Source organism: Gekko japonicus, unplaced genomic scaffold (genome assembly GCF_001447785.1).
Source record: "Gekko japonicus isolate JY-2015 unplaced genomic scaffold, Gekko_japonicus_V1.1 scaffold2045, whole genome shotgun sequence".
In the NCBI taxonomy this organism is placed as follows: Eukaryota; Metazoa; Chordata; class Lepidosauria; order Squamata; family Gekkonidae; genus Gekko; species Gekko japonicus.
The window spans coordinates 15,480-29,482 of NW_015174898.1; the positions used below are offsets into that span (position 1 = coordinate 15,480).

The following is a 14,003-nucleotide window of genomic DNA, read 5'->3' on the forward strand; positions in this document are numbered from 1 at the left end:
ACAAGGTATTAATTTTTCCCATATCCTCCTGTTGCAAGTTTCCCTGGTACTGTTAGCAGGGTTGCCAACTGCACGCTGAGAAATTCCTGGAAATTTGGGGGTGGAGCCTGGGAGATTTGGGGATGGAACATATAAAATTCACTGTGATTACATGTAATGATGACTGCTAGTTCAGATGGATTAGACTAATGGATAGAAGATCGGTCTCTCAGTGGGTAATAGGATGCTGGACTCGATGGACCATTGGTCCAATTCAGCGGAGATCTTTATCCTCTCCCCACCCCCACCCCCGCTTGTTTGCAAGCATTTACAAAAGATAGGACCAGAGCATCTAGCATAATAATTTTTGTTGATATGAATTGTAATATGCATAGTAGTTAAAATGACAACATATTTTCCAGAATTAAGAACATGTAGTTTTCCAAGCAATCTGTGAAGGCAGTTCGATTATTTTCATGCTTATTTGGTAAATGCTTCCATCTTGTGGTGACAGACAGAACTGCAACTTCTTCGAACGTTTTCTTTTCCCAAGTTGAATACAGATGTCACATTTAAACCACAGTATGTTACATAAACACTGGCTAGCCTACCTTATTTATTTATTTATTTACCTGCCAGATGTACAAAAAGACCTGATTTTTTTCCTCCAGGCTATTGGCAACCCTATTAAGGACTGACAAAAAGAAGTACTTCTTTACTCAATTAATAATTGTAGAATTAAGTGCCACGGAATGTATTTATTTAATTTATACCCTGCACACTCTCTGCACAGGGGTCTCAGGGCAGCCGTAGTGATGACCTCTAGCACAGATGGATTTAAAAGGGGATCTGACAAATGAATAGAGAGGAAGTCCATTAATGGCTACTAGCAAAGTGACTAAAGGGAACCTACATATCATAGCTAGTTGTTGGCACTGTGTGAAATAGGCTGCTGGTATAATCCAACAGGTCAGGGCTCTTTTTACATTCTTATATTCTTGATGCTATTATGAGATCCCCTGCATCGTGTGCAGCTGCTGGCAAAATCTCAGCACAGAGGCACCCTTACTTGCTATAACTCAGGTGTATAAATGGAAGGGATTGGGGCTGCCTTGGGGGTAACAAAACTAGGGCAAGCCTCCTTGCGCTTGACTAGAAATCATCACTCTCCCTCCCCCTTTCTGTCTAACTGCTTCCCTAGATTTCTGAACTTTTGGAATAAAATAGATCTTTTACTACATTCTCCCTAGCTATTTCTCTGCCTTCTATGTTTCCCCCAGAGGAGGGGCTGAAGTCTCCAAAACCCATTCTCGTTTTGTGAGTAGTCAAAAAAGGCAACAGGAAGGAAGTGTCATTAGAAACAAGCACCCATAGCTAAATGCAATTGGGTTTCAAATTTCCTGTTGGTCTGTGCTTCTCTCTTTATATTTAGGAGCCCATAAGAAATTGTGCCACTGAACAAACTGGGATTTTTGTATTCTCTCTCTCTCTCTTTTTTTAAGAAAGTTTTTATTTTCTACCACATACATATAACACAAACATAACAAACATCTACACTAACATAAAATTGGGGGTACATTATAAGTATACATTGGCCCCGGGCACATGGGCTGGAAAATGCAGGGGGAAGCGTGGCTGTTTGCCCCGGGGCAAACTAACGCGCGACTGCGAGATCAGACGTCCGGTTGAGGTCCTGTCGAGGTCCTGTGGCCAGGGGGAGGTGCCGATCACACCACAGGCAAAGAAGCAGGGCGGCGCGGCAAACAGGGTTGTTGGGGTTTTTTTTACTTTTTTTAACTGAAGTGTGCGCATGCTCCGTTGGGTGCTTCTGCGCATCCGTGGAGCCTTGGGGAAAAAATGACCTGTTTGTGAGGGGACAAGGGCAGGTGCCGGATGCCACCGGAAACACGATCAGACGCCCGCCCTTGCCCTGCGGTTTCCGGAAACTAGTACCTCCGAGGTACTAGTTTTTTGCCACGCATCTTTGGAGGGAAGCCTCGGTTGAGCCACGGGAGCTCTACACTTCCCAGATGTGGCGGTGAGATCGTGCCCGGAAAATCCACCTATCCTCTGTATCTCTAGCGTGGCTACTGTTCCGTGTGACCACAGCCATTGTATACTTTTTGTATTCTGTTTATCACACAAAGCCCATGGTTAGTATAAGTCACAGTTAGCAAGCCAGGTATGAGCCATGGGTTTAGAATCCCAGTTCAACACTCATCAGTAAACCACAGTTTATAGAGTGTCCTACATTCAGACATCACACTAAACGGGTTTAATCAGAACATGGTTTATATTTGGATGTAAACAAAGTCATCTGCAAAGTAAATATCAACCTGCCATTTTCTTAGGGTGGGGCAAATCAGTGTTCAAGGTTTATTCTTTTGGCTGGTAAGCTGCATTTTTATCTTGAAGAGAGACATAAGGACTAAAACAGCAGCACAACTAAGAGGCTTCTGCAGTCCTTGCATTCTGTTTAAACATTCACTGTTTGTTCATGGCAGGGAAGGTCTGTGGAGCCCTTTGCCAACCTCTCTTTTCTCCCTACCATGCTTTTTAAAAATAAGCATGCCTCCCTGGGTAAGCAATCCAGTGCCATTTCAATTGGGGGGAGGGGAATCCCCCTTGCTTTTCTCTAATCAAAAGTATCTAAACTTTAAACAATTTCCCCTAAACATCTTACTTCTCCTGGAATGTTTTTTAATTCCTATCTGACAACATTGAAACATCCAACCACTGAATTTCCCTCAACTTTACCTATGCAAACTCACATGCAAGCTTCTGTTTACTATGGGTCAAAGTACACATTTTCTTGGGACTCTTTGATCAGATTCCGGGATGGGTAGCTTGAACGGGAGGTTGGGTTGCCAGGTCCCCCTGGCCACCAGCAGGGGATGGGGGGGGGGTAGGGTTGCCAGCTCCTGTTTGGGAAACTCCTGGAGATTTGGGGGTGGAGCCTGGGGAGGACGGGGACTTCAGTGGGGTACAAGGCCGGAGAGTCCACCCTCCAACGCATCTGTTTTCTCCAGGGGAACTGATCTCTGTAGTCTGAAGATGTTTCATTCTGGGGGATCCCTCCAGGTCCCCCAGGTCCCTGGAGGCTGGCCTCCTTAATGGGTGGTAAAGTGGTTGGAATTTTGAACAAGAATCTTGGGAGGCCTGGGCTTAAATTCTTATTGTGGCATGGAATTTCCTGGGTGGTGTTGGGCCAGTCACTCTCTCAGGCTAACGTACGTCTCAAGGCTGTTGTGAGGATAACAAGAGGAAAGGAGACCCGTGTTTGCTGCCCTCAGCAGGAGAGGGGGGGGCAGGAGAAAAGTGTGCTAGATAGATAGCCTTAAAAAGAAGCCACAAGTGAGAGGGCAACATGGATTAGGGCCCCGGTGCTGAGGAAAGGGACGATTCAACTCTTTTCCTTCATACTGTTTTCCCCGGTTGGTCTTAGCTTGGGTGGGGGTAGAGAACAATGGGTAAAAAGAAGGCATTTTGTCTTTTTCCCTAATGTAAAAGGATATAGCAGCAATGGCGGCAGGAGCGGGGGGGGGGTAAGAGTTAACCACCTCTGTGGCCATGATCCATATCCCCGTCCCGAACGGCTATGTTAAAAGGCTAATGGACATCACAGAATCCAGCCACAGATCCCCAGTGTAAAGTGTAGTTTGGATCTGACAAGGAAAAAGTATTATTTTCCCCCTGCTTTCTCTCTGCTGAAAGGCAGTATGTTCAGTCCTACTCCAAGTGAGAGGCTGGGTTAATGATAGTTTTCCTGGAGCCCATCCTCTGTTCTGCCGGGACCCTGAGACTGTAATCGCAAGGGTTTCTCTCCAAATTGCACTGACAAGCCCAAAGAATCTTAACTCCTAAGCTTGCACCTGTATCAGGGGTCATTTAGTAGAAAAAGAGCTAGGGGAACTCATTAGCATAACTCATTAGCATATGCCACACCCCCTGACATCACCGGAAGTGTGTCATAAGGCCACACACCCTGCCCCCAACGGTCCCAGCCGCCGCCGCCGGCCTTGCAGCTCCACTGCCGAGCCCCATGAGGGGCCCGACGGTGGACCTGCAAGGCCGGCGGGAGTGCAAGGAAGCCCCGTGAAGGCCCTCCCTGGCCCCAGGCAGGCAGGGGTGGGGAGAGGCAGGGAGGAAGCAACTTACCCTCCCTCTTCTCCTGCCTCCTCCTGGCTGAATGAGGGCCGGAAGTGGGGTGGCCGGAAGCAGGGGGCGGGGCTTCGTCATGTGCCCCGCCCCCCATACCTCACCCGGGGGAACTGCGATCCCCCGTGATCCCCCCCGAAATGACCCCTGACCTATATCCTGATAAACCTTTCCAAAACTTCATTATTATAAAAAAACCCTCCCTGTTTCGACCCCTGCCCATTTTCTCTTCATTTGTCTGACCTACATTTCCAATAGGTGAGCTGCCTCGAGTTCTCAGAGAAAGGTGGGGTACACATGCTTTAAATACATAAAACGTACATACTTTACACTGGTGGTTTAAAAAGAACTGGGCAAAATCCTGCACATAATGGAAGGGGAGGGACTGTGGTTCAGTGGCAGAAGGCCCCAGGTTCAATTCCAGACATATCAGGTGGGAATGATCAAATACAAGGTAGAGACCCTGGAAAAAGATGAAGATGGGGGGCCATATTAGTCTGTCTGTAGAAAAGAGTCCAGTAGCACCTTAAAGACTAACAAAATTTGTGGTAGGGTAGGAGCTTTCCTGAGTCACTGCTCACTCCTTCACGAAAGCTCCTACCCTACCACAAATTTTATTAGTCTTTAAGGTGCTACTGGACTCTTTCCAACTACCCTGGAAAGGCCCTACCAGTCAGAACAGACAGCACAGACAGACTTTGACTGACAAATGGCCTAAATATAAATAAAGCAGCTTCATGAGTGTTCAAAGTGTATTCTGCTTCTGAAACATCTTAAAACCCTTTCTTTCCTGTTTTTTCAGTTCCCTTCACTCTGGCAGTATAAGAAAAACAGTCGTTAGGGGGCTGCCTTGAACTCAAAGACCAAGACTTTGCAGACACAACAGCCTCCTACACTGTCTTGAAAACGTCTGCTGTTTTCCTTCGCTCCCACCTTCTCTCGTCCAATATTACAGTGCTAACTGATCCCGCAGAACCCATGAACTCTCTGACCATTTTCTATCCAACACTTCTTTTAACTGACTCCCGACATTGCAGAAGGGGTTGGGGGGCTCCTAGTGCTGACATTTTACTCTGCACCAGTTGCCCCAGACAATAGAAGGCTTCATTCTCTCAGGCTGGCTAGACGTTCTTTTCCCTACCCCACTGCTTTCAGCATCCACCACATCATACCTTTCTTTTCCTTTTTCCCCAAGCAGCCAAACTCCTGCCATCACTACTCTCAGTTCCTGCCAAGTCACTGTTGGGCATTGTGCCTATTCGTAAAAACTCTGGTGGTGAGTGACCCAGTTAGCAATAAAGTCAGTAAACTACTGGTACAGGTTTTCACAGAGCTTTTTCATGAGGGATACCCCAGGGTGACCACCAGTTCTAGAGGGATTCCCTGTCCCTGATTTTTACTGTCACTCTTGCATATATACCCACAAAGTGTTCCAAGTGATCCCAGCAGGATGTACCTCCTGAATGTTAGAAAAGCTGCGTGGATGTCTTCCACATGGGACAATTCCCCATTTTACTCCTATTGCTGCACAAGATTCCCTCCCCCCATTCTCTCCTCTGTCTCTGGCAGTCTTTTTTCCATTTTAAAAACCCACAGTAGGTATATTATTGCGGTTTTTTTAAAATGGCAACTTACTTCTGGGAGTGGTAGGTGCGAGAGGAATGGGTTAAGAAATGGTGTCACATGTGAAAGTGTGGGAACTCAGCACCTGCCTGTCTACACAGATCTTCCTGGAAAGTGACAGTCTTCTTGAGATGGTTGTACCAAAACAGGTTTTCGAAACAACATTGAAAAGCTGGGGGAAACCCAGACGGTGAAGGAGTACAGGGCTATTTTTGGGCAGGAACGCACAGGAACGGAGTTCCGGCTGGCTCCCAAGTTGGCCACACCCAGCAGGAACTCATTAGCATAATAGGCCACACCCAACAGCAGAAACTCATTAGGATTGGCTACATTAGGGGTGTGTGGCCTAACATGCAAAGGAGTTCCTGCTACAAAAAAACCCCTGGGTTTTGACAACAAACAAGGTAAACAGAATAACAAGCAAAAGGTGGGTGTGGCTGGATAACCACACTTCTGGTAACATGGGGGTGCATCCTAATGTGCTAATGAGGTGTGCTGGCAGGGGCGTGTCCTAATATGCTAATGAGTTTCTGGTGTTGGGTGTGGCCTGTTATGCTAATGAGTTCCTGCTGGGCTTTTTCTACAAAAAGAGCCCTGACTGCATACAGCCTCTAAGTGAAGTCTGTTCTCACAGGATGTAGCCCTCATGAGTCTTAGCTAAAGAAAGAGCTTTCCCCCAGTACTGTCTACCTGATGCGCTTTAATGAGAGTCACCAAGGACTGCACGTGGGAAGTTCTGCATGCAAAAGTTGTGTTTTATCACAGCCGCTGCAAAAATGCTATAGGAGAACAACACGTCCGTAGTGCTCTGTGTGTCTGACCAGGCCCAGAGGAATGTGTTTCTGTACAGGATTAGCCCACCCAGGCCACTCCAGGGATGAGAGGGAATCCTGTACTTTTCATTACATTAAACAACAAACCACAAGATGGTCTATACTCTCTCTGGTTTCCAGATAATTTGCCACCAGAACCTCTTTTCACTTATCCCTGCTTTTTCTAAGGGAAGAGATTCCAAACCCTTAGTTGGCATCTGGGACAGAACACATTAGCAACTCAATCCAGAAATGCACACTCTTACCAAGGTAGCATATGTGGTCAGGGTTAGGCACAAGACTTCGACTTGGAATTCAGTTACAACACCAGAGGCAATTAGAAATAAGAAGGATCTTCATTCAGTACAGAGCTTCGCATAGACTACCAGAGATTACAAAAAATAACAAAGGCTAGGGCTGTTTGCCTTAACTAAACATTAATGATTCATAGTTACCAAGTCAGGAGTATCTGTCCAAAATAGTCCAAGTATATACCAAGGGATTTTAAGGAGAAATTCCATCATTGCACAACCATGTACTCCAGTTCACAAAGCAACTCTTTGTCTCTCAAGAGGCAGCATTTCAGGTGCAATAAAACAGACAATGACAAGAGGAGGAAGGGAGAGCAAAAAGCAAGAGCTCACTCCCATAGGGATCAATCAATTATACTCCAATTCCAGTCACAAATTAGCTGTGGCCATCAGCCAATTGCGAGTGGGCATGGGCGTGCCCAAGTGTTGGTTGCCATGGTTGCTAACATCAGGTTTGTGGGATAGGCTGGAAGTTTGGAGACCCTGCCTGCAGTCATCTGACCCAAACTCCAGCTACTTCATTGTGTACGTGACTGGTCGCAAGTGGGCCAGAGTGTGGAGCCATGAGGTCTAGCTTCTAGCATGGAAGTGTGAAGAATGTGGGTTATAAAGTTGTTCAGGCCACCTGGCCCACCATTTGGCTTGCAACAGGAAATAAGGCACAGCCTGTTATCAGAAAGACATCACAGGAGAAGGCAGGAGACTTTTAGAAATCAATATTTCTATACAGATTCTGATTCTTGTTCTGTCTCTTGTAGGCGCCTCTTCAGCCTAGAAAAATGCTTATTAGAGTCAACACTTGCCACATTCTCATTGTCTCAGCACTGCTCCTGCTCTTCATGTTCTCATCTTGGAGAAGACATGAGTGGCACCAGGGGGTCTGTGCTCCCAACAAGACCCACGTGCTGATTCTCTCTACCTGGCGCTCTGGATCCACTTTTGCAGGCCAGCTTTTCAACCAGAATCCAGACGTCTTTTATTTGATGGAGCCAGCCAAGCACGTGTGGAATCGCATGCCTTGGGGCAGCCCAGAGCTTCTCCAGGGGCCAATGAGGGACTTGTTGCACTCCGTATTTCTGTGCGACATGACAGCCCTCTTGTCTTACATACAGCATCCAAGCAAGGTGTTCCATCTCTTCATGTGGCCCATGAGCCGGGCCTTGTGCTCACCTCCAGCCTGCGAAGCCTTCAGTCGCTCAGACATCATAGATACGGAGGCCTGTAAAGCCCATTGTGGTCACACATCTACAGAGAAGATTTCAGAGGCCTGCACCACTTACAGCCATGTTGTGGTCAAGACAGTACGTTTTTTCCAGCTGGAAGCACTTTATCCACTCCTGACAGATCCTTCCCTCAATCTCCGCATTATACACTTGGTCAGGGACCCTCGCGCTGTGTATGCTTCCCGTCGGACCATCTCCCTTTTCCCCGACGATCTGCTCATCAGCAATGCCATCAATGCCACTCCCAGCACCCCTGTGGTCATGCGCAAGGTCTGCCACAGCCAGGTCCAGATGTACCTCACAGCCTTGTACCAAATGCCTCCAGCTCTGAGTAGGAAGTATCTCCTGACACGGTATGAAGACTTAGTGAGGAACCCCCTCGGGCAGTTGGCAGAGTGGTACCGTTTCACTGGCTTGACCTCCTCCCGTAGGCTTGAGGCGTGGGTGTACAACATCACTCACTGGTCTACCAGGAACACTGACCGATCCGGTTTCGATCCCTTGGGGATACAGAAAAATGCCAATGCGGTATCCCAGGCCTGGAGGAAGCACCTCGACTTTCAGGAAGTGAAAGAAGTGCAAAGCATCTGCCAACTAGCCATGGAAGTCTTTGGTTATAGACAGGTGGAGTCAGAGGAGGAGCAGAGAGATTTGACATTGGGTCTTGTCCTTCCCAGAAAGAGAGATTAAGTCCCAGGCAAGGGAAGTGTAAAAATCACATGAAGGAGAGTGAGGAGGGCGAACAAGCCCTGTGCTAAGGTTGCCAACTCCAGGCTGGGAAATTCCTGGATATTTGGGGAGGAACCTGGGGAGGGCAGGGTTTTCGGAGGGGACCTCAGCAGAGTATAATGCCATAGAGTCCACCCTCCAGTATAGCCATTTTCTCCAGAGCATCTGCTCTCTGTAGTCTGGAAATAGTTGTAATTCCAGGAGATATCTAGACCATACTTGTCCACCCCTGCTGCCCTCCTTACAGAGGTTTTGTGCTGTATGAAAGGGTGGATGTTGGCTGTCAATGTTCTGGTTTTGTTTGGACCGTCTCTAGAAGACCAACCTCATCCATGTCCCTTTCCTATTTGAATAAAGAAATGTCCCTGGATTTCTAAGGAATATACACATCTATGGCCCCGGTCACACGGCAAAGTTGCTGCGGGAGAGGCACGGATGGTGGGCGGATTATCCGGGCGTGATCACACCCCAGCATCTGGGAAGTGGAGCGCACCCGTGGCTTACCGTCAACAATGTGCATTTAAAAAGTAGTACCTCCAAAGTACTAGTAAACGTTTGCCACGGGCTGCCTCCAGACTCCCGTGGTGTGATCACGCCGGCGCGCGGGATTCCCCTCCGGTCCCTCATTTATCCGCCGGCGCTGAGGGAAGGACCCGTGGTGTGCCGCCGGCACGTCTGATCGCGTAAACGCGGATCAAACTGCGCCGGAGCAATTAGCCACGCCTCCCCCCCCCGCGCGCGCGATATCCAGCCCGTGTGACCGGGGCCTATGTATACTTCTTATACCATCTGCAGGATCAATCCACAAATACAGGATTAAAAATGTACTTTTCAAAGCTGGTTTCTAGCTCTCACTTTCAAAACACATTAAATGTCTGTTGGAAATGCAGTCTGGAGTTCTTGATTTGCGCACACACACCCTCCAATTCAACAGTTTTAAATCTGGCACTTAAAAAAAAAATTGTCCACCTTGTGGTCAATGTTCCCTCTAGGTTGAGGAGTCTTGTGAGCAAAAATTCTACTTTGTGAGCTCCTGGCATTAAAGTTGTGAGCGAGTGATTTGGCTGCTGCATAAATTAGTTTGCTCTGGAGCCATCCTTCCTTAGCAAAGACAAAAATGTGTGAGCCGGAGGCTAAAAAACTGTGAACTAGTTCACACTAACTCAGTTTAGAGGGAACCCTGCTTGTGGTCCCCCCTCTCTGCCACTACTCCACTATGCAGTTTTCTAAATCTGCTTTGGTATGAATTTTCCTGAAAGACTGTAGTCAAAGTGAATTTGGAGAGCGTCTAGGCTAATCCTGCATTGAGTAGGGGGTTGGACTAGATGGCCTGTATGGCTCCTTCCAACTCTGTGATTCTATGAGTGATGAAGACAGAGCAATGTCAGCTTTTCTGGGACTGGTTTGTTTTCATTCTTTTATCCCATAAGACCTGTCTGACAATTCTGATTTGGTCAACTTCTGTCCAAGTGTAGCAGGCTGCAGGATTCAAAAGCAAAGGAGCTTCCACTGGGAATTAATCCTCCAAAGTATACTTCGGTCTGCAGAGCACAGGGTAAACATCCTGTTCCTTGGTTTTGCAACTGTCCCCGTTTTGATATGACTCATGCAAAAGAATCTTCTGGAAACCAAATAAATGATGTCCTGCTGTCTAGAAGATATTTGGGGCCAGGTGGTGTACAAAACATGCAATTCTTTGAATTTTTCCTATTTTTTACTTTACCAGTGTCATGTACCACATTCTGATTTCTTTCACAATACATTCAGTTTTAATTGTTTATTGTGATGCTGTGCCTGGGATTATTCAGACTACCTGCTAAGCTCTGCTTGGTCATGTTAGCAGGCTTAAACTCAGATAGTATAGGGATTCTTTTTTCTTTTTCTAATTAGGCACATTCAAGGCATCTCCAAAACTATTAATGGCCATCTGAAGTGGTGCCACCTCTAATGATGTTTTTAGAGGTTTTAGCGGTCTGGGGAGTCAATGCTATCCTTGTAATGGATTTTGGGGGAGACAGAGAGGAAGAACTGCATCACTACCAGAAGGTGCTGCTTTGCTTGTGTCGGGAGGAGGGAGAGTGTCCAGGTAGTATTCCAGGATCAGCCAGTGAGGCCAGGTAAGGTGCTGCTGAGGGACAGTAGCAACATTCACGTTCTAATCAAGCATCTTTATGTGTGTTCTTCTGAACCTAGTGGGTTTTTTCCCCATGGGTCAGATAGCCCTGGGGAGGGGGTTGGTGGATTTGCATCAGCAGAATGGTTTGGGAAGAAAAGTGTTAACTCCTTTTCCTCACATGGTGTCCCCAATCCAATCCCCCCCCCACACACACTTTTATCCTTTTATAAAAAGGCAGGAGATCCTAATCAGGGGTCTCCCAGGTCACATCTCCTGTGGGTACCATTAAAGGATACCTTTTCTTCTTTGGAAAGAAGCCAAAGTTCCTTTTCCAGCACAGATGGCCCATTTGGCTAGCTGCTGAATCCGAGAAAGTTCAAAGACGTTGTAACCAGGCCCGCCCCATTGGGAGACGTTAACAGGATCACCCTGACCAGACCCCAGACCAGAAGGAGCCACAGCACAATCTGGAAGCCGGTATGTTTGAAGACAAATGCAGGGAGGAACATGGTAAGACTCCCAAGTGATTAAGTGTAGCTAAGGAGAGTTTCATTATTTGGCAGGAACCACAATAACCAAGCCTTTTCATATGGACAAGTTGTGACTTTGTATAACGATTACTCTTGACAGCACTATGCAGTAGGATCCTTGCATAGTATATAAGTCTGACTGTTCCAGTTATGTATCTCACTTTAATACTTTAATTAAGTGGTAATACTCAGACTACTCTGGCCCAGGCTAGCCCGATCTCGTCTGATTTCAGAAGCTAAGCAGGGCTGGTCCTGGTTAGTACTTGGATGGGAGACCGCCAAAAAAGTTCCAGTTCACTACCCAGAGGCATGCAATGGCAGGCTACCGCTGTTTGCCTCTCGCCATAAGCTGGCTGCAACTTGGTGGCACCTCCCATCAGTACTCAGACTATGGTTTGGACCCCAAAGCAGGTTATGGTGTATTGCTGGGACAGAACGAAGGAGGTAGAATAGGGAGAGCTGGATGGGGGAGACTTTGGAGAGCTTGATGAGTCTGGGTTTGCTCTGCAGAATGCGTGAAACGGCCATGAAATGCAGCCTGTTGCTCAACAATGCTATATATTCATAAAAACTGAAAAAAATTAAAACTTAAAATTTGTTCAGTGTTAACCTGACATGACTTTCTTGCGTTTTACATTGCATGGAGTTTGTTTCTGGACGGTGAGAGACCTTACTTCTTTACACAGAGAGTGATTAAAATGTGGAATTCGCTGCCATGTCGTTATGGCCTGAGGAACAAACAGCTTTAAAAGGGGATAAGGTAGATTCATGGAGGATAAGTCTATCAATGGCTACTAGTCATGGTGACTGAGGAGAACCTCTACATTCAGAGGTACTAAGCCTCTGAATCCTAGAGCCAGGAGGCAACATCAGAGGAACATCTGGGCCTCTGGGCCCTGTTGCTGGCCCTCCAGAGGACCTGGCTGGCTACTGTGTGAGACAAGGTGCTGGGTTTGCAGTAGTTAGGCTGGTGTCCATCCATCAGGCTTCTCAGCATCACTACATCCTAAGTGTGCACTATGTTATGTATTCAACTACATACTGCAGAGCTTGAGTCAAGAGCTCTATCTTGCCCCAGTATCCAGAAGTGTACAATCTGATTGGGCGCTCCGAACAACTTACCAATCAGAGTATCAGATAAGGTTCTGGAGGGAAACCTATTCATTGGCTGTTATCTACGCCTAATGATTGGTTGTTATCTGACAGATGGGCGTGGTTACCCAAGCCCGGACAGTTTAAAAGTGAGCCTGTTGCTCCATTGTTTGTGCTCGTTCTTTACCTATCTAATAAAGCTGAATCACTGTTTTGGAAAAAGCTGCGTTGAGTCTCGTACATAACACATCATTTCTTTGTTTTTATTCTGCCTTCCTTCTACCTTACATCATGGGGGTGCTAGGAGACCTAATGATCCTGGCACTGACTGGACCCAGGCCTGTTAAGCTTCAGTGATGGTGTTGATAATAAGTCTTTCAACTGTACTCTAGTGTCCATTCATACCATACCCAAGAAGACCTGAATCACACTGCCCTCCCCCCACCTGGCTGTGGATGTGGATCCATAACATCACATACTGGGCCCAGACTTTTCCCAGTCTGCTCCCTCCCTTTCAGTGCAAAAAGATGTCTGTTGGATTTCCCAGGTCTGGAGACATCAGCTTGACCTTGAAAGAAAGAGGCCCATATATCCACCATGGAAGCATCTGCATGAAAGATTGTTGAATCGGAGAAGGAGCAGAGGGTGTAATCAGGGTATCCCCAATGTTTTTGAGCCTGCCAGCACCTTTGGAATTGTCACGCGGGCTGATGGCTGCAACAGCAAAACGGCTCCTGCAGGAGGCTAAGCCAGCCACAGAATGTAAAGGAGTGCGATCATGCACAACTCTAATAGTAACTCTTCAACATTTCAGGCAGAAACTCTGTTAAGCAGGATTTTTTTAAAAAAAAATAATAATTAACAAATAGTTTAAAAGTATTTTCTTGTTTACACACAGCTTACCTTCAGTCATGCAGTGAAGATCCTTACGGTGCGGTAGCATCTGCTGCGGAAGCAATTTTTTTTAGAAGTCTGCACAGTCAATCAGATCGCCAGTATCCAATCAAAAGCCCAACCTGTCCCTGTCCACTTTCTGAAAAACACTTGCGGTGTGCCAGGAAAGGTGTCGTTGAGCACCATGTTGGGGACCCTTGGTGTAATGGCTAGTGGCAGACTGGACAGACCTGGATTCAAATCCCTGCAACTGCAGTAAACGCTTACTGAACTAATCACACACTCTCAGCCTAACTACTTCACAGGGTGGCCCTGAGCTCCTTGGAGGAAACGGAGTATAAAAATGTTGATAGAGAGATCTTATCACAATGGACCCACTAGGAAACAGCAGACCTGCCTGTGAATTCAGCCTAATATGTGGGTGATGACCTGAGTTTTTGTTGGTCAAAAGCCTATTTTGCTCAGCTTCAACACATACAGGAAGCCTGAGCTCCTGAGAACTTTATATCATGGGCACTTTCCCTGTTTGTTTGAAT

The 14,003-nt window shown here is 46.9% G+C and overlaps 1 protein-coding gene across 1 annotated transcript; it reads left to right on the plus strand.

Annotated features, from left to right (window-relative positions):
• Positions 1-7,641: 7,641 nt before the first annotated feature.
• On the plus strand, positions 7,642-8,796 carry LOC107121953 (carbohydrate sulfotransferase 5-like; the record flags this gene model as incomplete). Its single annotated transcript, XM_015424972.1, has 1 exon — positions 7,642-8,796. A coding segment is annotated over one exon (1,155 nt), but the record flags the coding sequence as incomplete, so codon positions are not given.
• Positions 8,797-14,003: the final 5,207 nt, after the last annotated feature.